The sequence below is a fragment of the Peromyscus californicus genome, unplaced genomic scaffold (genome assembly GCF_007827085.1).
Source record: "Peromyscus californicus insignis strain IS unplaced genomic scaffold, ASM782708v3 Scaffold_6__1_contigs__length_162567912, whole genome shotgun sequence".
Lineage (NCBI taxonomy): Eukaryota > Metazoa > Chordata > Mammalia > Rodentia > Cricetidae > Peromyscus > Peromyscus californicus.
The window spans coordinates 36,765,908-36,789,159 of NW_026294584.1; the positions used below are offsets into that span (position 1 = coordinate 36,765,908).

The window sequence follows — 23,252 nt, forward strand, 5'->3', positions numbered from 1 at the left end:
CCGAAAATGGAAGAAGAGCCAGCTGCAGGAGGGAGCGAAGGGGACAAGACACAATAAAGCTGATACAGGAACCCTAAACTGTGCTTTTAGAAAGTGTGAATGGAAAAGAAAGTCTGAGAGAAGCATGTTTGGGTGGGAGCTCTACTCAACCCCTGATACCCTGGCAACCCTATACCCAAAGAGTCTGAAATGTTTGGGTGAGAGTTCCACCTCAACCCCTGGCACCCTGGCAACCCTATACCCCAAGAGTCTGGAATGTTCTGGTGGAAGATCCACCTCAACTCCCCTCTCCCATCTCTTTCCATAAACTCGCCCCTTCAAAGCCCACCAAACACAGCTCCTCCACGAGAGGCTCAAGACCACTCCCACAGGGTATATAAGCTGTATCCCAGAAAATAGACATGTGGTTCTTCTGGTCTCTCATCTTGGTCTCCTCTCTGAGCAGCCAGGGAATCACCCAGGAACGCTTAAACCTGGGCTTTTCTTGATTCAGTCTGATTTGGATGGCTGTGTTGGTGGAGAGGCCTATCAGGGTGCAAAAAGACGTATCAAAGCAGAGAGAAGCAAGGCTGAGAAATCACACTCAAGAAGTAGGAAAGGCAACTTGATAGCACAGAAGACCCAGCAGAACTAACACTGAGTCACTTCTGAGATGAGGTTGGAACAGGCCATGGCACTCTTTCTTGCTCTTCATCCTTCAACGTGTGCCCCTCGGGAGGAAAGTTGCTGTGAAACAAGGACCTGAGGTCCTCAGTCTAACAGCCCTTAATGAACAGAAGTCTGTTCAGAACCACGTCAGTGAACTGGAAAGCTAATTCTTCGGTCCCTATTGATCCTTGAGGTGTTGGCAGTAATAGCTGACAACTTGATCTCATCCTTTTAAGAAACCTTAAGTGCAAACACACAGCCAGGCTGCCTCCTAGATTCTTACTTGAGAAAAGACGAGATAGTTCATGGATTTTATGCTGATAGTTTTGAAATGACTTGTTCTAAAGGAAGAGATACCTACTCACACATCCACAAGGCATATCCTCTTACTTCACTTGGGTCTCACTACCATCATCTCTTAAGAGGAAGCTCTAGTCCTATTGTAACTTGCTATGCCACGTTTGGTTGATATCCCTGGGTGGCCTGCTCTTTTCTGAAAGGAAACAGGGGAGTGGATCTGGGGGAGACAGGAGATATAGGGGAGAGCCTGGGAGGAGAGGAGGAAGGGGAAACTGTGGTTGGGATATCTATGAGAGAAGAATAAAGAAAAAAGGGGAAGCCATATCCTCCCTCTATCTCTCATTCATCATTCTTTACCTTCTTACCCTGTTTTATTTTTTTTGCACAAAACACTGCTGACATCTATTGATTATATGTCGTCCCAAAGTAAAAAGCAGGTGCCAATAGGGTTGATTCCATTTTGTTTGCTGATGAGTCTAAAGTCTAAAAAAAGCCTGTCACTTATCAGGATTCAAAAAAAGGGTGTGTTGAAAAAGTAGTAACTGCCTGAAGATGATTGACTCTTGAGTAACAAAGATCGTGTCCTAAGAGATGGATAGCTGCAGGAGAGACACCAGGGGATGCAAAAATCTGTAACCAAAAGCAGAGGTAAAGCCATGCTAAAAAGGCATGGACTCCAGAATACAAGAGCTTTGTGGAGAACAGCTCTCTTGGCACTGCACACAGAAGCAGGGCCTGCTGCCCTGATGGTACACTTCCTTTCAGAGGTATCACGCTGATCACCATCTGACAGTTCTGGGGCACTCCACTTGGCTTCCAGCATCTCCACAAAATGTGACCCACTAACACCCCCATCCACATTCACTGTAAGCTACAGGCGGAGACCCCTAATATTACTGAGTCCTCTTCTTATAAGTCCTAAGGGCACTTTAACTTCCCAAGTCTCAAGTCAGTTTAAAACATTTCCCCACACCCCTGTGCCTCCCCTTCCAGTGTGACATACCGATTTCTATCCTTGAGACTTGGAAAACATTGCCGACAATCCCATTTTCCTCAGGCTATTTCTGCTCATACACAACTTGTCACTGCACTCCACTCATCCTACCCCAGGGGTCCTTCAATCCCTTTTCACCTCTTCACCTCCCCACAACAGTTCTTCATGTTTCTTCCTATGGTTAAACTGTCAACTGACTCTTCACTGGTTTGCCTGGCTTAGGAGATTTCTGACAGTAAGTCCCACTATTACTTTACCCAACACATTTTCTTCACCGATACAAAATTAATATTAAACAACAACAACAGAAACCTCAGGTCACGTCAACTCAACAATTTAAAAATAACGTGGTACCAAGGTTTCTATAGCCTTACAAAACATTGCCAATTCTCTATCTTACCTGGAACTCACTCTCTGTGAATCTGTTTCAATGCTCTAGTCATCCAAAACTTTTACAGTCTATTTTATCATCATTTAATTATCTGTAGATCTCAGAGATTCCTCTCCCATCACCCTAGCATGACCAGATCTTGGTTTATACATAACACTTCCTTTTTCCTTTAAAGTATTTTTCACATTGCAACTACAATATTTAATTAACAATTAAATATTAACTAGTGGACTCATATGTTTTAATCAATAAATCCCAGAAAGTCAGAAACTATTTCATTTCACTATTTGTAAGACCTAAGCATCAAGTCACACACAGAGCAAGCACTTACAAAATATCTATTGAATGAGCAAGTAAGCTTTGAATGAGTTGTTTGGAAGAGAAAGTGACTGGTGATCTAATTCTTCTATTCATTCTGTTGCATGCTTAAAATATATATCAAGTCAGGAAGGCATACTGATTTAGTTTTACATGCATGCATACAATGGGAACAATATTGCAAAAGGAAAGAATCATGAGAAAAGATGTCACAAAAAGTGAGAAAAGCCTAATATTGAGAGTAGGAGCCACAGTTTGTGGGTGCAGAGCTGCAAGACAAGTGGAAGACAGGTCCAGGATGCAACCCAATGCCAGAGGCACCAGGAAAAAAAAACACTGGAAAGGAGGAAATAAGTGACACAGTGAAAGAATATTTGTGAACACTAGTCACTTTCATAATTCATCCACTAACAAATCAATGAGATTTTCTATAATATGTTACAAGAAGAAAGTATAAGTCATGGAACTTATCCATTTGAATGGGAGATGAGAAAACATCCCAGAGGAAAGGGAGCAAAACCAGTATTGTCCAAAGGGAGGCGTGAGATTCATATTGCTAGCAAAGTAAAATTTGCAGTCTAGTAATCAAATTCCCTACATCAAGTGCTGTTTTTATAGAAGGAATTATATATAATTTTTATAAACAGCTTTTCATATACGATATGTCACACAGTTAAGATACTGTGTGACACTGATATGCCAAGTCTCATTAAATGTCACATATCTTAATCCAACATTCTTTCACAAGAGCTATTATAGGCAGGCAAACTATGGCTATAGTCGAGGCTGATCATAGAGCTGGTCTCTAGTCTTGGGGTTTCCACAAAACAGTTTTCTGCTCTGCAACAAAAGATCACTTTTGAAATTCTGTCTGAGAAAGCTCAAAGGTACCTAGATGTAGGGATGTAGGCTACATGGGAACTAATCATACTTAAAAAAAAATACATTGATGGACAGGCATTGTCTCTCTAGAGATCTCTGACATGATTTCATTTAATTGACACAATCACTCTTTGTTTTCTAGATTATAATTTTCTTTTTCAGACTAAGTGGTTTAAACAGAGAAGTAGCTAGACTAAAGACACAGTGCCTCTGGGAAAAAAGAATGGGGAACTTGGCCTATGGATTTAATGATAATACTATTTTAATTATTTTTCTTACACCCCCTCCATTGTATACCCAAGATGTTCTGCTATGTAATGACCAACACCTGTGGAATTACCAATCAGTGATCTTCTTGTGAAAATTCCACACAAACCAATTCAGCATGGGTATGGGTGTTTATCAACCTAACATTGGAGAGCATTTAACATACCCTGTATGTTATGTTTCTCCACATTTTGGTGAAATTTAATTATACATGGCCCTCTTGAAATGCCACTCTTCCCATTCATCTGCCTGGCTCACATACCAAAAAGATAATTGAAATCTTGACAAAGTCGCAAGGAACTAATAACAAAATTGAACATGATGACTCTAAGAAACAATATCTTCAAAGGCCAAGTCTGCCTAGCTGTCCAAATAAGATTTCAAATACACTTTTGTATAGAAGCACTTAATATGCACAGTGCACTGATCTGAACTGCACACTGCTTCTTTTATTCAAAAGGATTTCATAATGACTAGAGAAACATTATCTTCTTGGCAAATCACTGTGGCTATCTATGAGATGGTTCCTGGGAAGGCTGCCAGCATGTCTTCAGGCAGGAAGATGTTGAGAAAGTACAAGAGTCCCACTTATAAGAGATGCCTCTTCTCAATAATGCCAAAGAAAACATTGTTTTTCGTGAATTTCATAATTTGTAATGTCCTTGAAGAATCAAATTTAGAATGTTTTTTTCTTAACTATTTTTCAGATGCTATCAATTCGTGAATTCCATAACAATAATGGTAAATTAAGTATCACAAAAAAATCAAACAATTCTTATTTTTGCAGAATACAAATTACATTTGTATCTGGTCACTCTGAATAACCAAACCCAGCCAGAGGTTTCTTTGATAGCACCCTGTGGCTTCATTTTTTCCATTCCCTAACTAACCTCCTCTTGCCAGTTCTCTCTTCCATTGTCCTGACGAAGAAGGTATTTTCTGTTCCAAGAAAGGGAAACACTTGTTTGGTCCTCAACATCCTCTATCTGTTCCTTCCCCAATAAACACATATCAAAGCAAATCATGTTCTGGGTATGGTCATCACTACTGTGACAATGGCATGCATTTGCCTGGGACAAACAGGCACACAAATGGATCTACCTTGATAAACACTGAGGTAGTCATCCCAAGAGAGTTTGTAGTCAAATCTCTATGCTAGCTTAGGGATAAGACAGCGGTTTATATTAGGCAGTGAGAGCACTTTTTAATAAAGTATATATATACATAATACATATATATATATATATATATATATATATATATGAAAAAGAAAGAGACATTAGATATTAGCAGAGATTCTTTTCGAATCTGTGAATCTTAAAGGCTTGGAAACCACTGACAACCAACCTCATTCCTTATCAAATGTGAAGAAACCCTCTTTATATTGACCACAAATAATCTCCTTTACTAAAAAAGGTACTGTAAATAAGAGATACATCTAGACATTTATTAGGAACCTAGAAAAGAATTCATCTTAGAGGACCCTTCCCTAGAACTAGCCTAAATCCAACATATCAAATCTAAAGCTCTTGGAACAAACCTAAACCAAAACTTGTCAAAATCTTACCAAGTTTTGCTGTAGAGACTAAGATGAGTCTCCATCCATACAAAGAAAGATGCTACTTGAAAAATATAAAGCTTTAAAAAATAAATTGAGCACTCCCATCATGTTATCAATGCTAGGGAGTTGTTCCAAAGCTTTCTTCTAGTGTCAGCTGACAGTAAGTCCTTTAGTTTGCCTTCTCAGGTATTTTCCAACTTACTGATCAGCCTAAGACTTGCTCAGGCCAATGACAAATTTTTCTTGGCCTTCTAACTACTAAGACTGAAACATAAGAAGAAATCGAGACACTTGTTAGAAGCACAAACACAAAACAATAGGTCACTGGACACTATCTGGTTTTCCAACTCATGCGACAATACACAAGAATGGGACTCTTAAAGGAAGAAAAGCCATGTGATCTCTGTGAAGAGGAGCAATAGTCTGCATTCTTTCCATATTTAATACAATGTCTCACGGCTTGATAGAAAGATGGAGTCCCTTCCTGCCCTGGACCTCCCATCTGGACAAGAGGTGAGTGTCTGGGCTCAGACCCAGAGAGGCCTGCTCCTAGATCCCATCCCTGGGCACCAGCCATTCCGGGGAAGAACTGCCCAAATTGGCCCCAGGTTCTGGCCATCGGGCAGGATCCCCTCCACCCCCATGCGGAAGGTTCCCCTTCCCCAAGACCCCCAGCAGACCCTGCAATCTCCACGACCTGCCCCCACGCCCATCTGCCCGAGACCCCAGTTACTTCCTGAGACTTAGAGACTGCCCCTAGCTCCCATCCTGCCCCAGACCTCCCACCTGGACAAGAGCTCCCATCCCGCCAAGGAGCTCCCATCTAGACAAGAGAGAAAGGCTTCCTGAATCTGTCAGCTCTGTCTGGACCAAGAGTGCTGATAAGACCAAGAACGAATCCACAAGGAGATGGGCAGACGTCAAGGCAGAAGTACACACAACAAAATGAAGAGCAGTACAACATCCCCAGAACCTAGCCCTCCTCCAACAGCTCGACCTGAACATCACAAAATGGAAGAAGGAGAAGAAAACAACCTTATGAATAACATGATGAAGAGGGTAGAGGCTTATATAGAAGGAATCACAAATGTAACTGAGGAAAAGACAAACAAAAAACGGGAAGAACGCTATAAAAAACTAGAGGAAAGGACAAATAAAGCAGAAGAAAAGAATACATCCCCGAAAGAAAGATTGAGCCATCTTGGGCTGGGCTACATTCTTTTGCAAGTTCTACCAAGAAAAGACTTTTTTGTTGTCTTCATTGTAATGGTATAGATTATTATTTAAATAGTTATTGTGTTATGAGTTTTAAATATAGGACACCTAGATTCCAATAATATAATTTGCAATAAGTTCTTAAGTAAGTTTTATTTCCCATGGTTAAATATGTCACCCCTCCTTCCATGTTAAAGCTGCAATGTGTTCCAAACTCAACCGTGCCATTCTGTTCATTTCACTTGCGCTCTGAGCTACTCCACTCACCAACTGGGAAGTAAAAACGTAAAGCACATTGGAAGACCTGAGATTTTAAGATGTGGTATGAACCACAAAGGGAGTACAAAATCACTGTGTCTGCTTCCTCATTGTTGGAATGGGGTGACATGAATTTTCTCAGAATTATTTTTTAGTATTAGATGAGCTAAAATAGATAAAAATAGTTGTCCCTGAATATTCCATAGAACTGCTCCTGGGATCCATCAGCAATGCTCAGACCTGCTACACTATTTGAATGTAACAAATACACATTCACTTCTATACTACAAATCTTTTCCATTTGCAACACATAATACAATGTAAATATAGTCATTGTTCTCTATTAAAAGATATTTATAAGAACTCTTTATAGATTCAAAACAAGTGTAGTTTCCCCCTCCCAACATCTTCAAATCATAGCTGTTTGAATCCAGGGATGCAAACACACATCTGTGGAAGGAAAACTCTTCAGTGGTGTACATTCTCATGTGCAGTGATACTCAAAATGTGATCAGTGGTCCACACAGTCACTTGGGCCACCATGAGTAAACAGTTTAAAAACTTTACAGGTGATACAAGATCACCATGACCTTCAAATCCACCAGTGTTTTATTATGAAAATGTTTAAATATATGGAAAAGCAGACAGAGCTGTTTTGAGCATACATACACCAACGATCTGGATTCTGCAAGCAACTCCTCACTCAACTTGTTGTTTTACAAATCCAATTATCAGTTAAACTTTTTATTAGGGTAAGTCAAACATACGGTTTTCTATTATAATACATTCCACACTTAATTGGAAAACCAATAAATATTGGCCATTTGCTTGAGATGCAATGTCTCAAAAAACTCCTCTTTTAGAAGACTAGAATATGAGGTTGACATGTGAAGCTGGAGAAGAAATTCTATAAGCCGAATCACTGTATTTTCCACAGAATTACCACATTACTACCCTCTCGGACCCCAGGTTCATAAAACATGAATGGTGAAGATGGCAGATTATTTACACATCATAACCCAAGGATCTGCAGCTAAGGAATAAAGTCCAAAAATTCAAAATGAAAGAGAAAAAGTTTGATAAAGTAAATTGATCTTAAGAGCAACCAGCCTGTTAAATTCAAGGGAAATGAACTCCAGACTGACTGACTAAAGTTCCCTAGTGTGTTGTGCCTTTCAATCAATATCTGTTGAATGGCTTTTCCTGTTTATTTCTTGTAGTTATTTATTTTTCCACCAGATGGCAACTATGTATGGAAAACAATATTTTTGTTTTTTAACCCTATAATCTGATTCTTAAAACTATGAGGGACCTGGAAGTTGTAAATTCAATAACCTTTATAAAATTTGAATTACCTCTCTACAACACCACCACCACCAAATCACCACCACTATCACCACCATCACCACCACCCCCTTCCCCCATAACCACCCTCCATCACCCTACCATTACCACCCCACACCCAACAACCACCCCCATACCACCACTACCTCACCACCAAAACCACTACCACTACCACCATCACCACCAAAACCACCCCTCACCATCACCCCCCACCAAAACCATCACCATTACCCCTACCACCAAAGCTACTACCACCACCCACCACCACCCCATCACCAAAACCACCACCACCATGGAGATGATATCCAAATATTTATCAAGCTCCTTAGAAAAAGTCAGATTTGCATGGTGAATAACCAGTGGTCAGGACTAACTTCTCAAAAGCTCTGTTTTCTGGTGGCAACACTCTCCCTACAGCTGATATTTTCACCACTAATTCTAACTTCTGAAATAACAAAGAAACTGTAAATTTGCTCCATGGCCATGATACAAGTGTTTAATGGCAATTAACACACTCCTCTGGCTTCCAGACTAAATGTCTCAGGTGTCCCTGATGGGACAGGAAGATCTCCTCACCCTGCTGGCTCTTCATTGCACACAGTTGAGTTTGTGTGAATGGGATCGTTTATTTCTTTCACGTCCGTTCTAGTTTGCTTTCTGTTGCTGTGATAAATACCATGACTAAAAGCAATTTAGGGAGGAATGGGTTTATTTGGCTTAGATTTCCAGGTCACAATCCATCATTGAAGAAAGTTATGGCAGGGACTCAAGGAGGGGCAGACATGGGAATCATGGATAAATCCTGCTTTTATTGGCTTGTTCCCATGGCTCAGGCTCAGCCAGCTTTGTTCTATTCAAGTACTAAGCAGGCCAAACTTGCTTAGCTACCAAGATCAGATAAGATCAAGTGTGTTAAGAGTGCTATGGGTAAAGACTCAGCCACTAGCATTCTTACACACCCCAGGACTGTCAGCCCAGAAGTGGTGCCACCAACAATGGGCTAGGTAGGGCCTCTCCATACCAATTAAAAATCAAGAAAATGGGGCTGGAGAGATGGCTCAGCAGTGAAGAGCACTGGCTGTTCTTGCAGAGGACCCAGGGTTTAATTTCTGGCACCCACATGGCAGTTTATAACTTTCTATAATTCAAGTCCTCTTCTGGCCCCCATTGGCACCACACACACTTGGTTCACAGACATGTAGACAAAACACCCATAAATATACTATAGCAGCAATTGACGAGGCAATTCCACGTAGTTTATCTGGTAGTTAAAAGAGGTTTACTTCAAGGTAACTTACAACCAATAAAGGGGTCAGTTACAGGATCTGGGAGAGGTGAGGTACAGTCCAGCATGGTTCTCTGGAGAACTCTGACTTGGTCTGCAATCCAGCACCCAGGATCACAAGGAGCTAAGAGAGCTGGCAAGTATGCATCTTGGGTTTTAAGGGGTCCTGTCTCAGTCACACCCCAGGGGCAGGTCATAGGCAAGTGTGGCAGTTACCTGCAGCCTCACTAGGAGCAATTCTTCAAGGTCAAAGTCAGAACAGCTACCCACTACATCATACTTTTTAAAATTTTCAAGAAAAAGTCCTACAGGTATTCCCACAGGCCATCTGATAGGGGCAATCCCCCAATTAAGACTCCCTCCAGATAACACTTGTTTGTGTTATATTGACAACTGAAGCTAAGTAGGAGATCCATTCAACTATTCATCTTCTTGGTAATAACTCTTTATAAAACCACAACTCTAGCTTCAGTTTCCTGTGATTGGTTTTCTTTCCAAAGAACTTACAATTCTTTAACATAACGCATATTTTCTTCCCACTACAAAGTGAGCCCCATGACAGTAATGACTACCTAGCTGGTAGCACAGAATTTTTCAAGCAACCAGTATTCACTGAATGGATCAATGAGCAACAAACTACACAGGTGAAATCTCACGATCATGAAAGAGTAGTGATTAATTTCTATTAGAGAAACATTGCTGTCATTCATGCAGCTGAAGACACCACACACCTTCACCTGGCTACTTCCACTCCCAGTCATTCATTTTACACTTATTTTAACTGAACACCACCTAGTATGTATGAAGCTAGGACCAGTGGAAGTCTGCATGAGTCCCTTCTGAATGTCATCTTTGGCCTACTGGTTTAGTATTCACATATCTGTATGAGAGAGGATTCTGTGGATGGAACATTCATGAGGTAACTTTAAAAGGCTTATTTGGGCTCAAGGTTTCCTAAGTCTCAGTCTATGGTCTTTTGGCTGTGTTGCTTTGAGCCTGTAGCAAAACAGAAAGAACATCATGGGAAGAAGTGACATGGAGAAAGCTGCTCATCCCATGAAGTGCCAGGAATGGGGTGAGGGGAGGCTACCTGGTCCAGCTGGCCTCCACTTCCAGAAGGTGACCTCCAACAGTGCCATCAACTGGAGACAACTACATATGAGTCTTTAGAGGGACATTTAAGATCCAAATCATGACATCTTTTTTTTTGTTTGTTTTTCGAGACAGGGTTTCTTTAAGTAGCCCTGGTTGTCCTGGAACTCACTCTATAGACGAGGCTGGCCTTGAACTCAGAGATCAACTTTGCCTCTCAAGTACTGGGATTAAAGGTGTGAGCCACCATGCCTGGCTCCAAACCATACATCTTAAGAACCCAGTACAGAGGAATTGGAAACTATCCTCTTCTATTAGTGGCTGCATAGTTGTGTATAATGCTCCATTTTTGTTTTTCAGATATTTTCTATCATTCTGATTTGGAAATTTAATCTGTCTAAAATCCATTAATTTCCCTCACAACTTCTTTAGTAGATGTGATAGTGGTGGTGAATAAAGGAACCAGCAATGTGAGCTGGAAGAAGCATTTATATGCATAAATCAGACCAATTGCACACTTGAAATGTGCTTCAGTTCATCTCAAAACTTAATGTACTAATAGCAACTGCTTTAATATTCATAATTGCTTTCACTTAATATTAGTTCTGATTACAAGTGTGTGATGTATTCTAGCTAAAAGGAACAGGTCCTCTGATTAGATGAGATTCTTAAAATTGAATGTGCATCAGAGTCAGTGGAAGACTCACTGAAAATGTCCAATGGATCCCCCAACATTTCTGACTGCATTTACCTAAGTGAAACTTAAGACAGGGTGCAGGTGATGCTGATTGTTGTTGCTGTAGTGGGACTCACCATGGCTCTGAGGTGTTCACTGGGGACAGAAAATAAATGCAGATGACTTGATAGAGATGACACACATTCTTTTAGAAAAGATAATTTGTGTTTTGTTTTTGTTTTTGTTGGTTTTTCGAGACAGGGTTTCCTCTGTAGTTTTGTGCCTTTCCTGGAACTCACTTTGTAGACCAGGCTGGCCTCGAACTCACAGAGATCCTCCTGCCTCTGCCTCCCGAGTGCTGGGATTAAAGGCGTGTGCCACTATCGCCCGGCTGATAATTTGTGTTTTATGCCCGAACTTAAAACAGCCAATATCAAACAGCAAGAGAATTATGAAAATTGCTACCCTTTCAAACTTCATTGAGAAAGGCACCTCACATCAAAACCCTCTGAGTAAATAACTGCTTTTCACAAAAGAGAGCTGCCAGCTTCTCAGTCAGCACTGCCAACGCCTTTAGCTGGGGTTTTTCTTATGTGGCTCTATCCTTTAAGCTTTCAAAACTGCACTCATGCTAATAGTGTCTCCTTTACTTAAAAGCTAAAGAATCAAGTTCATTGTGTAGATGTTAAAACAATGAGCCATGCTACTATGCTAAATACAAGTACAGTTTTATCATGGAACTGACCGCATCATTTGGGTACTCTCCCCATCTTGACATCCTGATCATGAGAACAGAGACACTAGCAGACTCTGTCATATGGGACTGCAATGCAGCTGCTGTGGTGGATCAAGTTCAAGACCTGCCCGGGTTACGGTGATAGAACACTTGCCTAATATGCATGAAGGTATCTGGAAATTAAAAAATAGGGTACTTGGTGCCAATCTTACAGTTATTGTGATGACTATGTGAGTTCCTACCTAAGAAATACATAACTGAATTAACTGTACCCTGGAACACTTTAGCTATAGTTATTCCTTCACCGTTCTTAGATTACTTGCCAACTTCATCTAGGCTATGACATAGGTTTGAAAGGTTGGCAGTCATGCACCATAACAAACAGGAATACTGTGTGGAAAGGCAGGCAAAATAACTAAGAATGTAACAGGAAAATCAACACAATATAAATAGAATTTGAGTGAAAATGAGGGAGTAAATCACAACTTACTACTTACCATGCATCAACTTTTGGCTGTTTTGTTTTAGTTAAAATGAATTTAATTAGTAGGCTAGAACTACATTTCCAGTTCTTTATTATCACTTAGAAGTTCTATTGTTTTCTCAATTTGGCATTCTCCGAGTTTATATATAAACCACACATTGCACTATCTGTTAGTTTCCATTTTGGTGAATGTTACTGTTATAACCTAGAGGCACACACTAGAAGAGGGAGGTCATCCTTGACTCTTCACTGTTCCTCAACTACTCCTGACCCATCTCTACCTCTTCTATATCATTGGTGTGTTATTATATTGGTGATAAATAGAGGAAGAAAATTACAGGAAAAGTTTTGAAATCAGTTGCCTTGGTCATCAATAAGGAATATGGAAAATTTGTACTAGCAAATGAGGAGCATGGTATCTTGGAGGCAACTCATCCATTTGCCTATTATTGTCTTAGCTCATACTTGAATACAATTGTTTATTCCAATAGAATTTTCAATCTCCTGTCTTATCAAGTCCTCAACCAAAACTGTATTGGACATTTGATCTTCTTTATGAAACACTTGTTCCCACTGTTCCCTCCTGCAGAAAGATGTTATTACATTTTCAGTGTGTGTGTGTGTGTGTGTGTGTGTGTGTGTGTGTGTGTGCATATAAACTACAGTGTGTATGAGTATGCATGAACCAGTGAGAGGAGAGGAGAGGAGAGGAGAGGAGAGGAGGGGAGGGGAGAGGAGGGGAGGGGAGGGGAGGGGAGGAAAGGGGAGGGGAGGAAAGGGGAGGAGAGGAGAGAGGAGAGAGGAGAGGGAGAGGGAGAGGGAGAGGGAGAGGTGGGGGGGAAGAGAGACAGAGACAGAGACAGTGAGAGAGAGAGAAAACGAGAGAATGAGAGAATGAGAATGTGAATGTACAACCTACAGGATACCTTTGTGGAGTAGGTTCTCTCCTCTTTCCAGGGTCCCAGGAATCAAACTTGGGCTATCAAACTTGATGGTATGAGCCTTTACCCACCGAACCATTTTGTTGGTACTGAGAATTATTTTTTCAAACCTGGAAGTACTTCCACTTCAAATATTTTCAGAAGGCAGATTTTGTTTCTCCAGGTGAAATGTATCTCTAATTTCCAGAAGTGTGTTTTAATTCTTTTCAGTGAAGCTTAACCCTTCCTAAATTTACACTTTGATTCCTACATAAATACTTTTCATAAAGTGAAATCAAGTCATCTTGAAGGAAATTAAACAGCCAAGGCTCTTTGTTATAGTCCTGTGCTAGTTCTCAATCTAGAGTATAGCTGAAATCCCCTGAACAACTTTATAAAGACTGGGTCTATGTCTTGGTCTAGAGATTTAAGTGCAGTAGGGGCACTGAGCCTTTTTAACTAACTCCAGGTTATTCGGATATGCAGTCTAGGCTTAGAAGTACTGTACTACAGAAAATGGAGAAGGGGATCAAAAGGTTATTAATTTTTAATAGGAGCAAAGATCTTGTCAAAAGTAGATAATAAAGATCCACTATAACTCAAATAATAAGTGGCTGCTGTGGAGCGGAAATATTAAAAGCGGCTACTTTGATTAAGTGTAAATGATACTATGAAAACGGTAAAGGGGAAGCATGCAGTGGCTTTACTTGGATGGTAAAACAACTTGAAATTTGATTCTGTATCACGCTGGAAAAGAACAAGAGGAAGGGGAAGTGCTAGTGGCTGAGGGAGATCTTTGTTACAATGAGAGTCAGAAGCAAGCCTGATGGAAAGGTGGGGATGTTGGGTCAAGCAGATTTTAAGAGGAAATTCTGAGAACAGTGTTCTAAGTTGGTAAGTTTTCAAAGACAACACAACTTGATATGTGGCAAAAACAATGTTGATGGGAGCTGGTGAAACGGCCCAGAGAATAAAGTACTTGTCATACATACATGAGGACCTACATTCGCTCCCTGGCACCTATGTAAAAAAAAAAAAAAAAAAAAAAAAAAAAAAAAAAAAAAAAAAAAAAAAAAAACTGAACCACAATCCTCACCTATAATTCCAGCTGGGGAGGCAGAGACAGCAGAACCTTTGGGGCTTGATGGGTGACCAGTCTAGCCAAATCAATGAGCTCTGGGTTCCGTGAGAGACCTTGTCTCACCAAGTAAGGCAGAAAGCAATCGAGAAATGCACCTGACATGAACCTCTGGCATCTCCATGCAGCCATTTACATATGTAGCCACCTATCCCCAAGCAATCCCTGCCCCCGCAGACACATACACACCACACACAGAGCAGACAACTGCTGAAATGGAGGTGAAATAACCAAACAGAGCAGTTACTAAATCAGAGTGGCCTTAGTGATCGACAAGGATGCACCTACGCTGACTGGGCATACAGTGTCCTCTTGGCCTGCCAGAGGTCACCTGGGGCGAGAGGTGTTACAAGTTAGGTGTAACTGTGTAAATGAGATGTCTGTAATGTCCCCTACTGAAAAAACAAAACAAAACAAAGCCACTTTTTTTTTCTCTGAAAGCCAGTTATGCTTTAAGATATTCCTATGGTAGCAAATGCAATAATTTCTAAACAGTAAGACCGAAACATTGGAATCACAGTAATTACAAAAGAAACAAATGCATTTTTAAAATTCCCAGAGGTGCTTATTGGTGAAGAATGAAACAGAAGGAGGACATCTCTATAATAATGATTGATTCTCAGAAACAACAAGGGAAGACTTCCCCTTTGCCTCTCTCAGTTCCCCAGACTTTAATATTCTTCTTCTTGGTTCCTTCTGTTGTTTCAATAATCAGATGTCTGGAAAGAGACCACTTTAAATATACAGTGTGCTCATCAGGCTAGCCAGATCCCTGGCTCACTAGATCTTATGAAGGGCTCCCACTACTTCAAACAGCTATTGACCAGCATGTTTTTTTTTTGTTTTTTTTTTTTTTTGTTTTTTTTTTTAGGATCATTACAACCATTTTACAGCAGGACAAAAAGATATTATCATTACAGTTTATGTTTAATGAGTACTATTCAGTCAGGCAATAACAGGTAAAAATATACTAGAATATTTTTCACTTCAGAAAAAAATTAAACAATTTGTCCCACTAATGATGAGAAAAGAAATTTAATTTTTATTAAAAAAAAAATCCTACTGATCATGGGGTGTGGGGGCAGGAAACAAAACACTGACTACTGAAGAATACTAAAACCTATAAAAAAAAGTATCAAAAGTAAACTCATTATGGTATTGGCATTGTGCCAAAACATCATATATTCCAGTTCCATATCATCAAGCAAAATATTTTTGCATTATATTTGGGTCCAAAACAAAATGGCATTGCCTATATAGTGCAGGTAAAAATTCAACTACAACCAATATCTGCCATCATAATAAATATCTAACAGAGCAAAACTAATTCCAGTTCCTCATTACTAAACCCACAAATAAAATCAACCTGGAATAAAAGTGCTTGATTTTTTTTACAACGAATCATTAGAAGGGCAGGACTGAAGCTGCTATTTTGTTTTGACATAAGAAAGCAGCAGCTTTATAGAACACTTAATGTCATTGTCAGACACACAGACACACAGTTTCCAAGTTCGCAGACCTGACCCTCCTTTCCCATCTCTAATACAAACTCCAACCAACCTTAAAAGAATTCACTGAAAATTCTTGAATTCCATGATATATACTGTTAAATGCTCACTATCCATACCAGCAAAAGATAATCTTTTACATAAGTGAACCATGTAAATTCTTTCTTTCTTTTTTTTTTTTCTTTTTCTTTCTTTCTTTCTTTTTTTTTTTTTTTTTTTTTTGAGACAGGGTTTCTCTGTATAGCTTTGAGCCTTTCCTGGATCTCGCTCTGTAGACCAGGCTGGCCTCAAACTCACAAAGATCCGCCTGGCTCTGCCTCCTGAGTGCTAGGATTAAAGGCGTGCACCACCACCGCCCGGCCCATGGTAATTTCTTAAAGCTGGGAGTTAAGTCTAAGCTTGACAGTGATGGACAAAAGGAAGGAAAAAAGAGGAAAAGAGAAGCCAAGAGGCTACAGAGGAGGAAAAGGAGAACACAGTGGCATTTGAGAGGAAAGGATAAGTAAGTGCCTCATACACTATGCCTATTACAAATAAGGACCTCATGTAAATTTGCAAGGAGCTCTAATGATCCTAGAACTTTATGTTTAGAAAATATGACAAAATGCCACAGTACCAGATATACACATTTCAAGTTTTTTTTTCTGTTTTTGTTTGTTTGTTTTTTTAGTGGTAGTGTTTGTGATGTTGGAAATGGAACCCAAGGCCTTCAAGGCCTTGGCCAAGTACTCTGGAAGATACCAACCCAACATCTCCAGAGCTTCAGTGAAAATCACTGAAGCTAATCCATAAGCCCAGTTCCCAGTGGCACCATACAGTCTAAGGATGACAGCTTATCTATTCAGTATTTAATCATCCAAGGAGAGTTCCTGTAGAGTCCTCTGGGCTCTTCTCTCTCACTGACAGTAGGTACTGTAAGGAATAACTTCACTGTCCTAAGAAAAAAATGAAAACACTGGAAATTCAGTTCCTGCTAAATCCTTCAGTAAACCTGGTATTCTGTATGATTAGCAGTCAAACCTTCTCAGGGTCAGGAACACAAAGGCCTGTATGTAACAGGAAGATGTGACCTCACCCTGGTATCTGCCCAAGTGTTGCTGTATCTTGGCTCTCCTGGCCCTGCATGAATGCCCTTCCTCTTTTAATAGTCTCTGTTGGGTTGTGTTTGCAGCCAAGTTATGCAAGGAACAATTCACAGAGTATGAACAATTCATACTCACTAGGTCTCTCTAGCTCTGCCCAATAATTCATACTCCAGTATTTGCCTAAGAGAGTTCAAAGACTCACTGAAATTATGCTAAACTCCTATGCAAGGCAAGACATTACAATGAATTCTCAACTAAAATTAAAATTTACTATTTTTGTCAATGTGACTTTGGAAATAAAATTTCAGAATCAGTTTTCCATTATTTGTTACAATGGGAATAAACAGCTTAGTTTATCAGATTAAAATATAACATACTATGAAAAATATCTATACTTTCATATTCCTAAGCTTACTTATTCATCCAAAAACCCCTGAGTGCCATACACTGTGCAAGACTAAATACAGTGAGCACAACTAACATGAGCCCAATATGTCAGAACTATCACTCTACACTGAGCTACATTCTTCAAAATAATCTGGCATGTTTAAAACATTTTTATTAAGGACAAAAAAAGAAAAAAACTAATTGGGGTGACGACTGAAACCCCTGGAAATTAAATATGACAGGACAAAACATCACAGAAATTATATAACTTTATTCAACAAATCATGATCATATATTACTCATAAGCAATATTAAGCACTAAAATATGTACTTTTCTTAAAGAGTTTTAGTACTTTATTTCTAAAGATTTTCTTGTTATGCAGATAACTGTTATATAAAACTTACTAACTGCTTGAACAGAACTCTTGATCAAGGATAAACAAAAGAATTCTGTATAACAAATTTTCATTTCAAAGAATGAAAAAAGCACGGCAACATAATGACATCAAATTACTATAGTATAATATATTGACTTTTACCATTGCTACAACGTGAAAGATAACTGACGATTTCTTACCAGAAAAGTGCAAAAAACATATTAACAACTTTCTTACCAAAATAAAGCCAGGTATAAACACACAAACATAATTGGGGGGGGGAGTTGGACTCTGGTTTTAACACAGGTTAACTAGAAATAAACATGGGCACACTCACAAGAATAATACATTGCCAAAAAGTTAAAATTAGCAGAGGTAAAAAGCCATAAAATCCTGCCAGGTTTTCTTTCCCCTGTATTTGAAGCTTGACAGTGGATTTGGAAAATCAGCAGAGTGGCGGAAAATGACACACACACACACACACACACACACACACACACAAAGCACACTTCAAGCAAACGGCTTGTCAGTATGAGGATCTGATTTGACAAACAGGTTTGTTTAATCCACTTGCTCAAAGGTCATGCTGTCCAAGTGAAGGATGGCCAGTTTCCTCTGCTGCAGGAGGCTGGCTATCAGAGTTTGCAGAAGTAGGGTGCTCCTGGACATGGGTCACTTTTCCTGAAGTTCCTGCAGGAGGAAGTTCATTATTTGTCTCTTCTTCCAGGGGTGAAAAGGTTTCAGGCAGCTCACTTGCCATCAGAACTTGCAGAGAGTCTGTTCCATCCTCAATGTCCATTTGAATCCCCAGAGCTTTCAGAATGTCACATTTGCACATGGGGCACGTGCCATGGGCTAGGATCCAGGGGTCGATGCAATTCTTGTGGAAAAAATGTTTACACGTGAGAAAACGAACTGTATCATTAGGCTTATAGTGTTCAAAGCAGATGACGCAGCTATCCGCGTTCGGATTTACTTCCTCATCGCCCTCTTTTAATACTCGAACTTGCAGCTGGCCAAAAGCTTTCTTGAGCTCTCTTGTTAACCGCTTCCATCTCCTGGTCTCAATCCTTGCAACCCAGAGTCTCCGAATATGATAAAAGGCGAAATATGCTAAAGTAGCGGTTGTGACGATCATAAAGGAGACAAAATAGTGATTCAGCCAGATAATATGCTTTCTCCCCACCTCAACCACGACGGTAACAAGAACCCCCTTCCGTATTAAATGCAGAATTTCCATGCCTTTTAAGTTACCAATCATAACTACGATGGTGTCTTCAAATGCTTGGTGAGACATGGGGAAAACCTGGTTGCCAGTACCTGGAAAGTTATAGATTATCACTCCTTTGGCTCCATTCTCAGAAGCTACCTTAATTTTCTGTGTGAAGGTGCAACCTCCTCGTTCAATGAGTGCAATCCAGGGCTCGTTGTTCTGCGGCCGGATGAAACCGGTATTGGGATCACAAGCATTCTGAGTTTTTCCCTCTGGTGGCACAACGACTCCTGCTACTTTCTTCAAGTTGGAACTTCTTCCGAAGACCCCGGTCTCCCCTAGCTCTGACAACATGCGGTTCCCCACGTGAAATGAGATGTTCATGTAAGCAGTCCAAACTGCACTTGCTGTGCAGCACTTCTGACCGAGGAGCCAAACCAAACCGAATTTCAGAAGCCAGAAAGATGCGGCGCTGTTTTGCCAAGTGCCAGTGTGGAGGGGATTCATCTCTGTCCTTCACCAGTGACTTTAAGAGCCAACCCAACCAAAGCGTGTGGCTGCCACATCTGTTGACAATCAATTCAAAATGAGGAAGGAAAAAGTATCTTCTGGGTGAAAACAAGATCCGCCGTCTTCCAACATGTTTCAGCAAGAGATTTCGAAAGATGTCCTGAGTTTCAGATGTTTTATTAGAGAGAAAAACTTTAGATAGTAAAGAAATCCCTCTCACCACTGTAACTTTAGAAACTGCTTACTGTTGTTGCATGAGGTGATTGTGACATAAAAGACCAAGCAGCCAATTGGGTAAGAGCTCAGAGCACACTGTAAATGTATTGGCTTAAATGTTTCCACTGTGGCTATAGGTAGTTTGGGTGTGCTTATAAGATGATTCAATCATTGAGTCATAAAAAAAAAAAATGGTTGTAGGTAGCACATTAAACTTAAAAAAAATTTCTGCAACTGACTCTTTGTAAAAACCTCAAATCATACGTAAGAATACTCTACAACTGTCACATTAATAAACATTTCTGACAAAATTAAGTTTGAAATTGACATAGAATCATAAATTAGGACTGTGACCAAATGAGCCTAAAAATCAGTGAGATCTATAACACGAACTTGATATATTTGGTGGCTGTCAATTTTTTATAAGCATGCAAATAAATGATATAGGATTTCTGAGATATTTATTGGTTTTGTCTTGTTTTAATCTTTTAAAGCAGTGATTCTCAATCTGTGGGTTGTGGCCCCTTTGGCAAACCTTTAGCTCCAAAAATATTTACATTACAATTTGTAGCAGTAGCAAGATTACAGTTATGAGGTAACAATGAAAGTAATTTTCTGGTTGGGGGTCACCACAACAGGAGGAACTGTATTAACGGGTAGCAGCATCAGGAAGGTTGAGAATCACTGTTAAGAGTACGGAATCCGGGTGAATCTCCTTGTCTCATACTTAACACAGACAGCCCAGCAGCACATACAGATATTAAAAATAAATATAAAAAACTCAACACAGACAGAGGCTTATTTCTTTGCTGACCTTGATGGCTGTTACCAATCTAGCCAAACTCTGAATGAAGAGAAGGAAGAGTGAAAGAGTAAAGATTAAGCATAGCTGTATAATCCAAGAATGACTATTTTTAAAATGTAACTTCATTAAAAAAAACAATATTAAAAAGTTAACCAATGACAGCAACAATGGTTGCAGGTCATAAAGAGATGATGCTAACTAACGAAATTTTGGACCAAAGTTAATATCTCTCTTAGGAGATCCTATACATCCTGCCTGCTCTGCTTCCATTATTACTACCTTTAGTCAATGGCTGTAGCTAACTTTACAGCTAAAGAATCAACATACATGGGCAGTGACGAATGCTGCTATATTCTCAGGTAGGTAGCAATATGTTTCTATTTTCCTAGCTAGAAAGCCAAAGCTAAGGACTTTTGCCTTGAACAAACATTTTTGGCCTCTATATGCAGGGTTCAAAAACAAGCCTTTTTAAACTGGACTCACCAGGACTAAGAAAACTGGTACTTTTTTATAATTTATGAACTAACAACTTGAGACAGGAATGAAGAAAGTTCTACATGCAAAACAAAAATCAGCACATAAGGTGTTGGTCAGGGAGGCTCCATAGTGGTTCTCAACCTTCCTAATGCTGCCACTCTTTGATACAGTTCCTTATGTTGTGGTGGTGACCCCCAAGCATAAAATAGGTTTTTTTTGCTACTTCATAACTGTAATTTTGATACTTTTGTGAATTATAATTTAAATATTTTTAGAGGTTTGTCAAAAGGGTCACAACCCACAGGTTGAGAACCACTGCTCCAGAGGCTCCCAAAGCAATGTAGGTTCTTGGCTGCCTGCTAGAATTAGATAAGACCTTATTGCTGAAGACATCACACAACTTGGATTCATGGTACAGAGAAATCAAGCTGGAAGCTCCCTCCCTGCAGCTAGCTTTGAGTACTGGAAGATGCTATGTAGGCTGCTGGGAGAGAGAGGACATCAATGATCTTCCCCAGTTATGAATCCTATGATCTAAAAAAACCAACCTGCCAGGCAAGATGCACCTACTTGTGAAATAGTAGCACCACTGCTGGTGAGCAACAGCAACGATTAGATTTGACACCCACTACATGGGAGGTAATCCGTGTCTGGTACTATAAACCTAGTCAAGAACACATGGCTAGGGACAGGAGAAAGAACTGGATATGGCCAGCTGATCCTGTTCAACTGTGATCTGAGTATTGTTTATATCCATAGACATCTACTACCCTCAGTCTTCATCAGAGAAGTCTATTTTGTAGTGAACAGTGGTGCATACAGAGATTCCTGGCTACACAGAGTGTTGAATTCAGTGTCCATCCTCGAACAAGGCATTTATGCCAGTCTAGAAGAGGAGGGAGAAAGGACATAAAAGCTAGAAGACTGGGAGAAAGACCTCAAAATACTATCTCCTGAACATGACAATGATGAGCTCACAGAGGTTGTGGATGTCACTACACAAGAATGGTCACATCAACAGTTAGGAATAGTTGGAGGAGACCAAAAGATTCTATTCCCCAGTGCAGAACTTTTCCTTACTGATGGACTCAGGGGGAAGGGGAAACACTGCCTTCAGTTGTAAACCCACTGATGACTGAACCAGACTGAAGTGAGTGGTTCTTATCCAATACTCAACCAGACAGGCCTGGCTAAACTGTATGGGTCATAACTTAGAAGGGACTAGTAGTGATGAGGGGTGCAGGCTGATAGGATGAGGAGGAGATAAGGGTGTCTGGGATAGATTAATCAGAATACACTGTATGTATGTTTAAAATTGTCAATTAACAAAATTAATCAATTGAAATGTTCAAATGAGAAGCATAAATCAGAAAGACTATTAGTGTGGAACTTTTAGTCCACAATGGTTGGTTTTCTCTTGCAGAAGCAATTACTGACTCATTTCCAAACAGCTCTTTGGGAAAAGAGAAGTAAACAGTGTGTAGACTTGTAAAGACCCCTCCACATGCTATCTACATTGAACACTAAAAGCTAAGGGAGATTTTCACCAAAACCACAAACCCTCATCTTTCAGCTTTTTAGTACTACTTAGGCGTTTATCCACTCACCAGAAATGAGGATGAAAAATGAGTCAGATATAGTATTGGAATGGAAACTGAACAAAATGTTTAGCTCTGCTCTGTGGTCCAAGGCCACACAGATGCTCACTACCATTGGAGAAGCCAACAGCAACCCCTAAGAGATACTTTTAGAAGAAAGTATCTCTTATGTCACCATGGCTGTTTCACTATGCTAGGATTTAAAGATCTCCAGCAAGCAGGTCAACTTTTGCAGTTGATGCCTAAAATACTTTAAAACTTTTATATATACAACACATCCTATCCTCTAAAATAATTAGAGTGAAGAACCCATTCAACCCATAGCTTTGGAAACCAGATTTCCTGGGTATTAATAAAATTAATTAACCATGGCAATTTAAATCCAAATCTAATCCTATAGCTTTAGGATTTAGTGAAGCTAGAATGTAAACTGTTAGGTGAAGTATTAAAACAAAGCCCCCAAATAAATATGTTAAAAAGGAAACTTTACAGTAGCCCAGAAATTCTCCCACTACATCAATGGCATAAGCCCAGCAATTTGAAGATCAGGATAAGTATTATTTTTCA

The 23,252-nt window shown here is 39.8% G+C and overlaps 2 protein-coding genes across 6 annotated transcripts in view; both read right to left on the reverse strand.

Moving 5' to 3' along the window:
• Positions 1 to 23,252, reverse strand: part of Cadps2 (calcium dependent secretion activator 2) — a 542,094-nt gene that overhangs the window by 341,121 nt on the left and 177,721 nt on the right. The window lies entirely within an intron of this gene.
• Rnf133 (ring finger protein 133) lies at positions 17,669 to 19,882 on the reverse strand. The gene has a single exon (XM_052722149.1). The coding sequence runs from the start codon at positions 19,584 to 19,586 to the stop codon at positions 18,441 to 18,443; it is 1,146 nt and encodes a 381-aa protein (XP_052578109.1). The 5' UTR covers positions 19,587 to 19,882; the 3' UTR covers positions 17,669 to 18,440.